Raw genomic sequence first — 14,571 nt, 5'->3', positions numbered from 1 at the left:
TGATCCCTGACAGTTGCAGGGGGCTAGGTGCACCATATGATTGAAGGAGGTCTGGAGGAGGTCACTAACAAGGCCCAAGCAGAACCCTCATCAACATTCCAAAAGGATGACCATGAGACTCATGTGCCCTGAGTTACTGAATTCAGACTGTCAAATGAGTGAGTATTTACGTGACAACAGAATTACTGGATTTGCCAAAAACAGTTGTTCATGAGCTTGTACAAGAAGACTTGGCCATGTGGAAGATATATGGAAAACTTGAGCCCAGAAGTTTGACCAACATGCAAAGACAACACCAAGTGGAAGGGTGTGAAGAACTCAAGCACTCTGTGAAGTTGATCCCAATTTCCTGGACAACATGATGACTGGGAATGAGTCATGGGTCTTTCAGTACAATCTGGAGTCAAAGAGGCAGAGTGCGGAATGGCACACAACATTGTTGTAGCCAGAACAAAGCTTGCATGAAAAGAGTTCCATGCATTGTGGGAACTGCACCACGACAATGCATTGGTTCACATCGCCTTTGTTGTCACAGCCTACCTGACCTGTACCAGTGTGACAACAGTGATGCAGCCACCCTACAATCCAGTCATGGCCCTAGCAGACGTTTTTTGTTTCCTTGACTGAATAGAGACATCAAAGGAAAGTGTCTCAAGTCAGTGGACAACACGCAAGCTACTTTGACAGCTTCCCTGAAGAACATCGACTGAGGAGATCCAGAAAGCTTGTGATGCATGGAAATCACGCTGGTAAAAATATATTGATGCAGAAGGGTCATTCTTTACAGAATTTTACATTGTTGGAACTTCCTGAGAAATAAATTTAAAAAAGTGTGACATTACTTTCCAGACAAACTCTATATGTAATTATCCTGAACTTATGGAATCTTTAGAGAGATAGTGGCACACTATGTGTATTCATACAATATCAATAATTATTTCAAGCCAAGGAGTCATTTTTGTACCTCATACATGGCTTGGAGGTCTACAGTAATTGGATACACCAACACAACTCTTGATGTTGGTACAGTAAGCCAACTCTTGCAATGACAAGAGAAGTCAGAAGATTCATGGGAAGTAAATACTAAAAGTGAAAATATTGTGCCTTAATCCATACACTATTTTCATTTGCAAATCATTCCAGTGTATGTGAAAGTACAGGGTGATTATAATTAAAGTTCAACTTTCAAACCATTGTAGAAATAACACCACTGGTCAGGATTATGTCAAATTGCAATGGAATATTATCAGAGAAGGGGGAAAATGTATAGCAGAAGAAAAATAAATAGTTACAAAATGTAGCAATAGATGGCACTGTAAGCATCATGATTTGATAGTGGTCGACTACAATTCACAAATGAATCGTAAGGTGTACGTCTGATGTTAAACAAACTGTATTACTCAGTGTGCATGGGTATACAGGAGTGATACTATTAGTTACGAAAGCCCATCCACCACAGCAAGGTCATATATCTTTGGATGCGAAAAATCAGTTTTTAATTGTCCTGAGGCCAAAAACTGCATAAAAAGCATCAATCAAAATCAAATCAGATTATTAATTTCCATGTGACTGGCGCAAAACATGTTCAATATGCTGTCAACCTTTTTCTGCAACAAGTTGAAATTGAGAAACAGCATGTTTCACAACTGATCGAAGTGTTTCCAGGGTCACATTCAGAATGTGTTGCGCATTGCATGCCTTCAATGCAGCTAAGTTTGCAATTGGAACACTGAACACAACATCTTTCAGATAGCCCCACACCCAGAAGTCACAAGGATTGAGATCAGGTGATCCAGAAGGCCAGGCTTAGGGAAATGGTGGCTGATAATTCTAGCATTTTCGAAATGGCGCTTCAGCACCTGCTAAACTGGGTTTGCAATGTGTGGAGGTGCGCCATCTTGCATAAAAATGATCCCATCCACAAATGCACGCTGTTGGAGAAATCTGGAATGACATGGTTGTGCAAGAGGCACTCATAGCATTTACCAGTGTCTCTTTGAAAAAAATATGGCCCTATGATAAACGATGCCATAAAGCCGCACCATATAGTGACCTTTTCAGAATGAAGTGGTACTGGTTGATTTGCGTGTGGATTTTCCATTGCCCATATTTAACAATTCTGTGTATTGACATATCCTGTCGGATGGAAGTGGGCTTTGTGTGTCCACAAAATCTTCCACAACCAATCACTGTCCACTTCCATGCAAGCAAGAAATTCTAAAGCAAAGGTCTCTCTTGCTGGCAGGTCAACAGGAAGCAACTCGTGCACGTGGATAATTTTGAATGGAAAGCAAAAAAGGATGTTTCATAGGATTTTATGCACCGTGCTCACGGGTATGTTCAATGTTCAGGCAATTCTCAGTGCACTACATGTTAGCGCACCACCACTTGTCTCCTCCTGTATTGCTGTGGCCACTGCTTCCACTGACATCGAATCAATTTGTTTCCTCCCTCTACCAGGTTGCACACCAAAAGAGGCCCATCTTTTCGAATTTGTGAATCATTTTCTCCAGACCCACGGCAGTCATCAGACCAACGCCTTTTTTCAAACCCTTCTGTGTCCAGAACTTCTGCAGAAGTATCTTGTGATGCCGTTTTGCAAGCAGAGTGTGATCCTGCATAGAGACGGTCATGGCGAACGTCGCAGATGCAAAAGGAGGAATAGCCATGTACCCGGTGTGTTTACAACAACTTCAGTGGGTAGTGTTTTCATTTACATATTCTGACACATACACACAATCTATTAATCAATTTCCACACTATTTTTTTTCTTCTGGCATACATTTTCTCCCTTCTCCAATAACATTCTGTTGCAATTTGATGTCATTCAGACCAGTGGAGTTGTTTCTGCAGTTTTGAAAGTTTAACTTTAATTATAATCACCCTGTATAATAAGCAATATGATGATGATGATGATAAATGAAAATTAATACATAAAAATGATGGTCTGTATTAAGGTACCAGTTACACTTGATCACACAGTAGAAGCACGATATACATCACCTCAGGGATATGTGGCTTTCAAATTCACCACAAATTCTTAAAATACATGCTGCAAACTTCTCATCAAGAACCAAAATATGTTGCAGATTACTGGTTAAATCTGTGGCATTAAGTTTAGAAAATTTAGAAATACCTTTAACAAAGATAAATCCCTTTTTATATCGGTGCATTTTCATGATACACAATGCAATTCATTATTTCACCATGCTCTGCTTTTAAGCACTTCACTATTGATACTTGCAGTTTTATAACATTGCAACACACAGGACATGACATAGTAGGGGTCAGAGGATGCATCGTGATGTGTACAATGTGTCACAGAATGCACTCAGCCTCTGGCAAAGGGGTGGTTGTGGTACATCGTTCAGGTGGCATGCAGTTTGACAGGCACACATTGATATCAGCTGTTCTCTAGGTGTCCTTGACCTGAAAGCCCAAGCACTCGCACAGGTCAGCAGCAGATGGTAGGGCTACTCCCACCAAGCGGCACATCTATCACAGCACATGAGCACTGGTGGTGGACAAATGGGATAAAGAAGTCATCAACCTCAGCATGGTAGTATACCAACACAAGCACACACATTTTGACAACATTACCTACATTTCAACAAAACCACTTATAAGCTGTGGACAGACAAAGTTTATTAACTCACATGGCACTCATTACTTTCCACTCCTGGTGTGGGCTCGACAAATAAGAACAGTATATATGATATGACACTTTCCGTAGTGAATTTAGTAGAACTACCCAAACTAGCCAATGCACTCATGGGAGTCTACTGACATGAAGATAAATATACCATGCACTATAGTCACATATAGATAGTCACATATAGGAAGTTCCTGAACATATGAAACAACCATTAAATACTTGACATTGTTATATTTCTGTCATAGCGCTTCTAAATTTTCGGTTTGATCCCTTTGTGGAAAAATTAGCCAGCTGATTGCTCGGGCAACTAAAACAATCCTGATGGAACCTTATTGTTTTGTTATTGCATGTATGAAACTACATTTCTCACTACTGATCCCTGGATAATTCCTGCAGTAACCATCCCATCCCCGTGCGACATTGGCATCCCACATGATAGAACAGAGGTGCGGCATACCTTCATCACAGCGAATTAAACCAAAGAGACATTTATGATATGACCGAGGCCGCTGCCAGAGACGAAAATACAGCCTCGTGTCTCAGCCAACGGTTGCCAGGGCTTGCTACCCGAGCACTGTGGATCGACATCAGCTCCAGAAGTCACGATCAACAAGCGGACTCTTTTCCTAGACCAATCACATGATCGGAAATAGTCCCAGAAGATTCATCCACCAACCAGCCTTATAAGCTGGCGCACCGCCAGACAGAAGACAGAATGACATGCCACCCAGACTAGTAAGGATCTGGCATCCCAGTCGCAACATACATGGGCCTCATCTGCTGGTACTCCCGGATACTGTGACTCAAGAGTGTCGTGCAACAGTGGTCTGGTCTCGCTGGATAGCTTTGTGATAATGCTGTGTTAAGCAGTCTCTGGTAGTTTTTAGTTTTGTTTCCATCTTTTCTTTGGTGGACTTTCTCGAGAGTGAGCCTTGTGAGGAAAACAAACCTGAAGTGAGATCCATACTTGGTTTCTTGCTTAAATTGTGTTTTGTTACGACAACTTTGTTGACATCGGCAATGTTCTTGTTTATTGGTTTTATCCCAATAAAAACAGATTGAGGAATATCGTTCACACTTTGTCTCTACTACAGAAGATACAACAATTACCATATCTAACATCCTCTGAATCTCTTTGTCTGTGGCAGGCTTCTTTGATAGAACAGAGTAACATCTCATATGATACGACTCTTGAGGTTTTACTTTAGATTAGCAAATACACCCTCTCATTATCCCGGGCTGAGACCAAAATACACTTTGTCATATTACAGTTCCTCTCTCAACTTTTCCCTTTAATGGTCAACAAGTTCTCTTAAATTACTTAATTTTGCTTGAACGTTTGCAGCAGCATCGTTTACATGACCCTGTGACTTCACATAGTTATCTTCCCCTCGAAATTGCAGAGTTGCAACTCCCACTTCTGCTTTAGCCTAATGAAACAAAGGTTCACATCCTCAAGCAATTCACAATCTTCATCTACAATTCCTTTAAAGCAAATTTTAATTTCTTCTTCCTGATTCCTTATGTAAGGACATCCTTCTACAAAATCTAATTGGCCACATCTTTGTCATCAAACTGGCACTGAAGATGATAACAATGCTCAAACATGGAATAACAAAAACTGGCTGCTCAAAATTTCCCCGAAAATTCAATATTTTAGGAGAACTTGTTCTCTGATTGGTTTTCTTCGATTCCCAACTGTGATTACAATTTACCAGAAAAACAGGCAACTTTACATGATCATTGAGTTCTTGAAATAATTTCTCTGTTATTGTGCTTGCCTACAAGTCAGAATCCAATAAGATGTCATCATAAACTCCACATACTCTGGCTATAAGTAACAGTTTGACGGCGTCCTTAGTAGAACACTCATCTTCCCTCAATTAGTCTTCCACAATGCCATGCCAGCTGTCTATGTGCATAGTTTGTATAACTATAGGTGACTCCATGTCTGTATGCTCAGTTTGGAAGTGGGTCACATCAAAAACTAAATTCAGTTTTCCTACAAATCACAAAGTGAATCCGTTTCATTGTTTCGTTTCTGCTGTGGCAAGCACTCATAATTCTTGCAATCATCATTTCTCTGAGGTTCAAACTGATATTACTGCTGTCTTATCACACAGTTGACTGTGGTCATCATATCTTCATGATTCATCATAATCGTTCCATTGATTCGTTGCCCCACAGTTCCATTCATTACAATACTTACTTCACACTGTATCATTGCCCCTGTTTCTCTCACTGGAATCATCGATCTCTCATTGCTTTTTTTCAATATCAAGGGCTTGAATTCGATGACTGTGGTCATCATATCTTCATGATTCATCATAATCGTTCCATTGATTCGTTGCTCCACAGTTCCATTCATTACAATACTTACTTCACACTGCATCATTGTCCCTGTTTCTCTCACTGGATCATTGAGTTCTTGAAATAATTTCTCTGTTATTGTGCTTGCCTACAAGTCAGAATCCAATAAGATGTCAACATAAACTCCACATACTCTGGCTATAAGTATCATGGGAAGTAAATACTAAAAGTATTAATATACGTAATCATTGTCTTTGTATCTTGTGAGGACTAATCTCTCAAAGGTGTGCAATGGTAATCACCGCATACAAATTCTGTGTCTTTAATAAGCTCATCTAAATTAATGTTATGATCCCAATATTTCTGCAAAACTGACAGATGGTACCATCACTGTGGCCATATGATGGTGGTGGTAGTGGTGGTGTTTACAATTTTGACTTGACTGCTCACATTCAAAAAAGACTGTCTGTAATTCACTGAAATTATCGTAACTATCATTGACTCTCATGCCCCACTGTGTGAGCACTGTCATTCAAAATGCTCACACAGGTAACTATTTTTTGTTTCTTGGAACCCAACAATGAGAAAGCATGTTTAAACTGGCAGATGAAAGCAATGGTATGTAATCCTCAAATTAGTTTGAACTCATGAAATATGTGTTTACCTGTATTGGTATCAACAATCATGCTTGGTATTGCGTTCAGCTTAAAACAATATTTCTCTTTCCCAATATTATCAATTTTTCTTTCTGGAATAAATTTAAATAATGTGGACTGCTGCATTTGTTCAACTTGAGTGGCTAGGTTAATGCATATTTTAAAGACTGAATGTTTGTGTTGTGAACAATCATTCTTTACTATTGCGATCTACGAATTGATTTTACTTTCCACCTTCTCGAATTTGACTTTATTAAGATATTCAATTTCATTACTCTTAAGTTTTAATCCTTCAACCAGTAATACAAGCTTGGAGTGTTCAGCCATAACTTTGTTACATAAGTCATTGTGTTTTCCCATGAAATCATTGATGAGTTTCTTTCATGAATTTTCTAATGCTTCTCAAAATTCTTGTGTACTCTTTCTGACCTGATTCTCCATGTGATAAGTTTTCTGTCATTTAGCTGCCTGAGATCATTATTCATTGCCTTTACATATTTGAACAACAGATTTAGACTCACCATTACTGGTCTACGACTAAGTGTTGATTTGGTAACCTCCATTGTTGAGCTGCTGCCAGGTCTTCAAGATCATTATTCTCAATATTTAACTTACTGTTTTGTTAAAAAAATTTTCAATTCACATTCAGACTCAAAATTTATGGTTTGATTGCCCAGCATAGTGATACCTCCTACGCTTCTGGCAGTAACATCACTGTTAGTATTCATTATGAAGGATAGCACATGGCCTGTTACTTCTAAAAGTCATAACTATTCACAGTTTATAGTGCACAAATTTTCACTCTTTTCCAATGTTGTTTATAGCAAAGTGAAGCGATACTGTGCTGAACTGCTGTGCACTCACCACCTGCTGTAGTTATGCTGCATCCGTTGTCTCCAAAGATTGTGATGAAATTGTAGTTTGACACAATTGTCATCAGTTGTGTGATTCCCTTGCCTCACCTTGTTGAGAATTACAATCCTCCTTGTGACAAGGATTCATTGATTATTTAATAACATTTATTTGCCAGTGGATGAAGTTCAGAAAGCACAACAGCTTAGATGCAACTATAGATTTATTAATTCATTTGTCAGCGGCAATTATGGAACCAAATTATGAAATCCTGCCGAAAATTCCCTACAGTCATGCTAATGTTAAATATTTTTTGTATGCATGGCCAAACACACACTTCAGCAGTGTCCCATAACAACTCTGAATTATATCTCCTACTCTAAACCAAACTAAACTCCGTCCGAACAGGCCATGAAGGCCCAATGGTACCAACCGACCGCCGTGTCATCCTCAGCCCACAGGCATCACTGGATGCAGATATGGAGGGGCATGTGGTCAGCAGACCACTCTCCCGGCCGTATGCCAGTTTACAACACCAGAACAGCTACTTCTCAGTCAAGTAGCTCCTCAGTTTGCCTCACAAGGGCTGAGTGCACCCTGCTGGCCAACAGCCCTCGGCAGACAAGATGATCATCCAAGTGCTAGCCCAGCCTGACAGCACTTAACTTCAGTGATCTGACAGGAACTACAATTTGATTGTGAGAAGAGTGAGGTTTAACCACAAATTGCTGCAGCTCACATTCTCCAAATGACCGAGGTCAGCAACAGTGACCTCAAAAGGTGCAACAACCAAGGGTGCTGGGCTATATGGAGGGGACTTCCTGATATGGAATGGATAGCAGCTGTTGAATTGGATGTGTTATTGATGGTTGGTGGGTGTGATGTGGATGAAGGTATTGTAGCCATCCTTGAGGTTAAGGTTGATAGCAAGGAAGGTACCTTGTTGGACTGAGGAGGACTATGTGAAGCGAATGGTGGAGAAGATGTTGAGCTTATGGAAAAATGTGAATAGGGTGTCTTCATTCTCGATCCAGATCATGTAGATGTCATCAGTAAATCTGAACCAGATGAGGAGATTGGAATTCAGGGGTGTTAGATGGATTCCTGTAGATGGTGCCAAGCAGGCACCCACTGCTGTACCATGGATTTGTTTGTAGGTGTTGTTTTCAGAAGAGAAGTAACTGCAGGCGAGGACATAGTTTGTTGTGATGATCAGGATGTCATATATTGGGTGTTGGGAAAGGTAGAGTACAATATCAGCAAGGTAATGGGCACTGGTGATATTATTGCAATACTAGTAGTAGTAGTAGTAGGAGGAGGAGGAGGAGGAGGAGGAGGAAGCATCAACAGTGACAAGCTTGGCTTCAGCTGGTAAAGGAACAGGAATGATGGAGAGTCAGTAGAAAAAGTGGTTAGTGTCTTTTATGTAGGGGTAAGTTACAGGTAATAGGCTGAAGATGCTGGTTCGCGAGAGGAGAGATTCTCTCATAAGGGGGCACAGTAACCGGCCACACTGTGGCATCCTGGGTGCTTGGGTTTATGTGCTTTAGAAAGCATATGGAAGGTAGGATTGTGAGAATCTGATGGGGTTCAGAAGACAACCATGTAGGTGTTTCTGGGGTGAATCTAAGGATCTGAGAAGTAGCTGGAAATCCTGCTGGATTTCTGGAATGGGGTGCCTGTGCCAGGGCTTGCAAGTGGATGCATGAACTGTGGTTCATAACCGCAGTGGTAGTATTATAAAGTTGGGATCAGTTTTTAGGTGGTGGACATGGGGTTTGGTTCCATGTTATCTGAGGAATGATGATGAGGCAAGGTTTGAGGATAGGAAATTCTGGAAAGTTGACAAAGATGTTTAGGAGGCAGTGGGGTGGATCACAGTTAGATAGGGCCATAAACTGAGTCAGCAGGAACTAATATTGGTTTTGGATTGAGTCTGATTGTTAGGGTAAGTCGCAAAAAAGTGTTTCCACTGTGGGGGCTGGGAGAAGGAGTGAAGTTCTTTAACAAGCCCAGCATGTCTCTATTTGGGAGTGGTGCAAAAGATAAGGACTTTGGAAAGACCTGATACTTCTCTGGGGCTGAAGGTTTTGAAGGATAGGTTCATGCCTGTGTTGCGGGTCTGTTTATGCTCTATGTTCTGAAGGGTGGTGGGGCAATGTTTATGATGGTGTGATAAATGCATTATGTCTGCCACGCAGGGTTTTGTGGCTATGAGGTGATGATGTTTAAAAACAGCCATCCATCCCACACCAGGAAGTCTCTTCTGTACAGCCACCACCACCAAACTGTGATCAAGAGATGCATGACCACCCAGTTCTGAGCATGGTGCCCAACACAATGTTGTTGTTGTGGTCTTCAGTCCAGAGACTGGTTTGATGCAGCTCTCCATGCTACTCTATCCTGTGCAAGCTTCTTCATCTCCCAGTACCTACAGCAACCTACATCCTTCTGAATCTGTTTAGTGTATTCATCTCTTGGTCTCCCTCTACGATTTTTACCCTCCACACTGCCCTCCAATACTAAATTGGTGATCCCTTGATGTCTCAAAATATGCCCTACCAACTGATCCCTTCTTCTAGTCAAGTTGTGCCACAAATTTCTATTCTCTCCAATTCTATTCAATGCCTCCTCATTAGTCATGTGATCTACCCATCTAATCTTCAGCATTCTTCTGTAACATCACATTTCTATAGCTTCTATTCTCTTCTTGTCTAAACTACTTATCGTCCACATTTCACTTCCATACATGGCTACATTCCACACAAATACTTTCAGAAACGACTTCCTGACAGTTAAACCTATACTCAATGTTAACAAATTTCTCTTATTCAGAAACGCTTTCCTCGCCATTGCCAGTCTACATTTTATATCCTCTCTACTTCGACCATCATCAGTTATTTTGCTCCCCAAATAGCAAAACTCCTTTACTACTTTAAGTGTCTCATTTCCTAATCTAATTCCCTCAGCATCACCCAGCTTAATTCGACTACATTCCATTATCCTCATTTTGCTTTTGTTGATGTTAATCTTATATCCTCCTTTCAAGACACTGTCCATGCCATTCATCTGCTCTTCCAAGTCCTTTGCTGTCTCTGACAGAATTACAATGTCATTGGCGAACCTCAAAGTTTTTATTTCTTCTCCATGGATTTTAATTCCTACTCCAAATTTTCCTTTTGTTTCCTTTACTGCTTGCTCAATATACACATTGAATAACATCAGGGATAGGCTACAATCCTGTCTCACTCCCTTCCCAACCACTGCTTCCCTTTCATGCCCCTCGACTCTTATAACTGCCATCTGGTTTCTGCACAAATTGTAAATAGCCTTTTGATCCCTGTATTTTACCCCTGCCAGCTTCAGAATGTACTGCACTTGAATGACTGCTCAACAACATGTGCCATTTGTATTCCTCCCCACCACCACTACCTCTGCCACCACCACCACCACCACCACCACTTTTCAATTCCACAGGTGAGAACTCTCCCTACAACATATCCTTTATTTTCATAACCCCTGGCATCATCCTTCACTAGTCCATGTCCTCCGCCAAGCTATCCCCTTCTCTAATACTACACATGCTTTCTAGCTCAGCAATGCAGCTTCATGGTCCTTATCCCTTCTCTAATCCTCCCCCCCCCCCCCCCCCCAAAGTATCAACTCCAGCTGGATTGTTGCTCAGGTCCTACGCAGTCATAGCACTACTGTGCTATGAGCTGTGTATGTGTGTGAGTTTTCTACTTCTGAAGAAGGACTTTACCTAATAGCTGAATACTTCTAGCATTCTTTCTCAGTGTGTGTCTCTGTGACTCAACACCTCCTCTATTTGGTGAGTAGCACTAAATCCTTCCCACAGTGTCGTTATTCCATCCTGGACTTCCCGTTGTTTTACAGATATATGTCTGCTTCTCTGCTGTTTTACACAATATGACTCCATAGATGTCCAATTTATCTGTTATATACAGCCATGTGGCATCTTTGGCCTCGGAACACATTGGCAGAATTACTGGCTCACTGCATTGCTCATTCTCTCAATCTTGTTGACACAATGAACGGTGCAAATAAGAGATAAATTTCACTTCATATTTTTACAGTATTCGAAGTCAACTGAACAGAGGAAAGAAATACCAATGGGCTGTTATAGAATGCTTTCATTTCCATGCCCATCCCTAGGAGTAGTAGAGATATTCCCACAGTACTTTTACACAAGTAATGAGTCATGTATACGCCAAATTTGGTCAAAACTGATTCAGGTGTCCCTGAGTTATGCTTTTATGTCACCCCTCTTCAGCCCCACCCTCAGCTGTAGGGTGACCTCCTTTCATTATAATTTTTTTTCCCCCACGTATCAAGTGATATGTGTGCCAAGCTTGGTAGAAACTACTTTTGCTTCATGCATTGCAGAGATGGACTTGTTTGTCACTATCTTTGTAGTCCCCTCCCATTCCCTTCCAGCTCCCCCTCAGAGTTGAAATATGACCACGACTGTTACCAATGAGCCCTAGCAACCACAAAAATTAAAGATTTGATACAAATATAAATTGTTATCGAATGTTTTTACATGTCACAGTTTCTCATCCATACCCCTACCCCAACTCCTACCCCTACCCCTGTCCCCACTCCTACCCTTACCCTTACCCTTACCCTTACCCTTACCCTTACCCTTACCCTTAACCCCACCCCCAGGGTGGTAGGTAGGACTGTATTACCCACATAGTATTTTGATACAAATAATGAGCCATGTATATATAAAATCTGGTCAAAGTTCTTCCAGAGTTATGCCCCTACATCACCCAATTTTCAATCCCAACCCCTGTGGAAGGTAGGTGGTTCTCACTGGCACACTGCTTCCTTTCAGAAAGTAAGCAATATGTGTACCAGGTCTGGTTGAAACTGAACCAGAGGTTTAGGATGAGATGCAGAACATGCAAACATTTTTATAATATACACGGATACAGATTAAGATTAAAGTGAAAATCCAATTATGAAAATGTCCAGGACGTAGCCACATAACATTTGTAAATCTACTGACAAGCTGTCACAAATATGATCCCTGGAACATGAAGTTAACTAGTTATGACAAGGGTCAACAAAGTGATCATTATCTGCCCATCTCTTAGGATTATGAGAATAAGCTACCAAATTTTAAACTTATAGTAGTAATAATTAATAAATTGCAATCATACCACAGATTCATCCACACAGCGTCGTTTTGAATGGTGCAGTATGTTGTCTATTTGATCTTCTGCTGGCCTTTTCTTACGTTCTTCATCACAGTCACTTTTTCTGTATTACAAATAATATCCTTAATAGTACCCATATAAATATGTTGATAGTAACTGTACTAAAATATTAATATATGTATAAAATATGATGAGAGACAGAATGGAAGGAAAATTACTGGAGAAAAATGGACTGAGGAAGAAATAAAATCATAATCCAGTGACAAATACAAATTTCTTGATTACATTTAAATTGGATTTAAACTTAGTGAATTACCCACACATGAGAATAAAAGAAATAAACAAAAGTTATGAATGTGCATAAGATATAGGTAATATATAAGTAATGATGATAGTACACTTACAGCTCTATTTGTCCAACCATGAATGAGCTACTAGCAGCTTCCTGGAGTTTTTGCTCAAACAGTGCTTTCACTGCATCATCAATTTGCCTCCCTTCATTTTGTTCTAGGTATTTAAGAATTGAAGCATGAATACGATAAAATACCTCCAGTGCTTCAACAGCCAAATTTTGTGGATTATTGTAAATTATTTTACGTGCATAATTTGCACCCATTTTCTCCAAATATTTGCTAGACTGAAATAAGGGATTATATATTACAAGAGCTGTAGATACACAGTTATTAATTTATAGACAAGTATTAAAGCATAAATGAGCTAACAAATGCGTTACAATGGAAGAAAAAAGTAAGATAAAAATCTTAAACAACAATAAGTTTCTGCATGTAAGCAAACTAATGGCATGCTCATGCATTGAGAGAGTGGTTCCTAGCCTTACAAATTTACAGCGTACTCCAGCACTAACATTTGAGTTGTTCACTAACTCTACAGAATACTTTGAATGTCAAGATGTATCCACTTTCAGAAGTCTGTTTCTTTTTAGTTCAAGAAGAGTTAGGATACACAACATTCTATGCTTTTTTCCTGAATTTAAGTGGGTGGTGTTCAATAAAACTTATGTTATTGAAATGGCAGACTTACAACAGAGGTGAGAAAAGTTGTTAGAAACTGTAACACACCCTTAAAAGAACAGAACATATTGGGCTACTTTGCTGAGCATTACAATAAAGATGGAAAAGTAGTATTTCAAGCTCTGGAAATAACAGCTCAATCAGCAGCACAAACTTGTACAGAAGTTGATGGATCCGGCACTTTTACAGTAGCTTCCTTCAATCCTGGCTTTCCAGTCATTTAATGAGGCTCAAAAGGTCTGGAAAGTGTACCAAAAACATTTAGCATCTCGTTTCCAGGCAAATGACACTTACTACCCTAACACATTGGGAACTTTTTTTATTATTTACAAACCAGTTCTACTGTGATGAGTAAAACTTGGCCCCTTGCTTGAATCATCAGTGCTACACATAACCACCATTAATCCACTCTTAAGTGAACATTGTTCAACAAAAATGCATGTTGTGTCCAATCACTTAAGAGTTCCTCCAACACCATAAGGCTACATCAGACAGTTAAGCATCAAGGATCACAGACATGCATAGCTGAGTAGGAAATTGAGGTTTATGCATTATTGTGGAATATTATATGCACAATTATTAATATATGGCATGGTGATCAGATTAGCACCAGACAGTGAAGTGTATGCTCAAGAATTAAGACAGTCAGACTGTTCAGAAGAAGTTTTGCATATTGCCAGGGCTTCCAAGATACCACATGCAGCTCAGGCTACCTTTTCAACAGAATATGTTATACCAGAACTGTCATCTTGATAAGCAAATGTGGCATGACCTAGTCTGATGTAACTGCAAAAATGTCACACAGTTCAAGTACGGAGGGGAGCAGCCCCCACTTAACCAGATGGGCATTAAACTTCAAGCCATTGCAGTTTTCCAACTGG

General features: G+C 40.1%; 1 protein-coding gene across 1 annotated transcript in view; it reads right to left on the bottom strand.

Moving 5' to 3' along the window:
• Positions 1-14,571, bottom strand: part of LOC126468927 (calcineurin-binding protein cabin-1-like) — a 260,620-nt gene that overhangs the window by 38,064 nt on the left and 207,985 nt on the right. The window contains exons 25-26 of the mRNA XM_050096590.1: positions 13,064-13,296; positions 12,663-12,762 (exon numbers count right to left, since the gene is read on the bottom strand). Coding sequence (XP_049952547.1) covers positions 12,663-12,762; positions 13,064-13,296 — 333 coding nt within the window. The remainder of the gene's footprint in view (positions 1-12,662; positions 12,763-13,063; positions 13,297-14,571) is intronic.

This window comes from Schistocerca serialis, chromosome 1 (assembly GCF_023864345.2).
Source record: "Schistocerca serialis cubense isolate TAMUIC-IGC-003099 chromosome 1, iqSchSeri2.2, whole genome shotgun sequence".
Taxonomy (NCBI): Eukaryota; Metazoa; Arthropoda; class Insecta; order Orthoptera; family Acrididae; genus Schistocerca; species Schistocerca serialis.
Note: the sequence above shows the minus strand (reverse complement) of the source record. Positions and strands in the feature narration are given on the sequence as shown.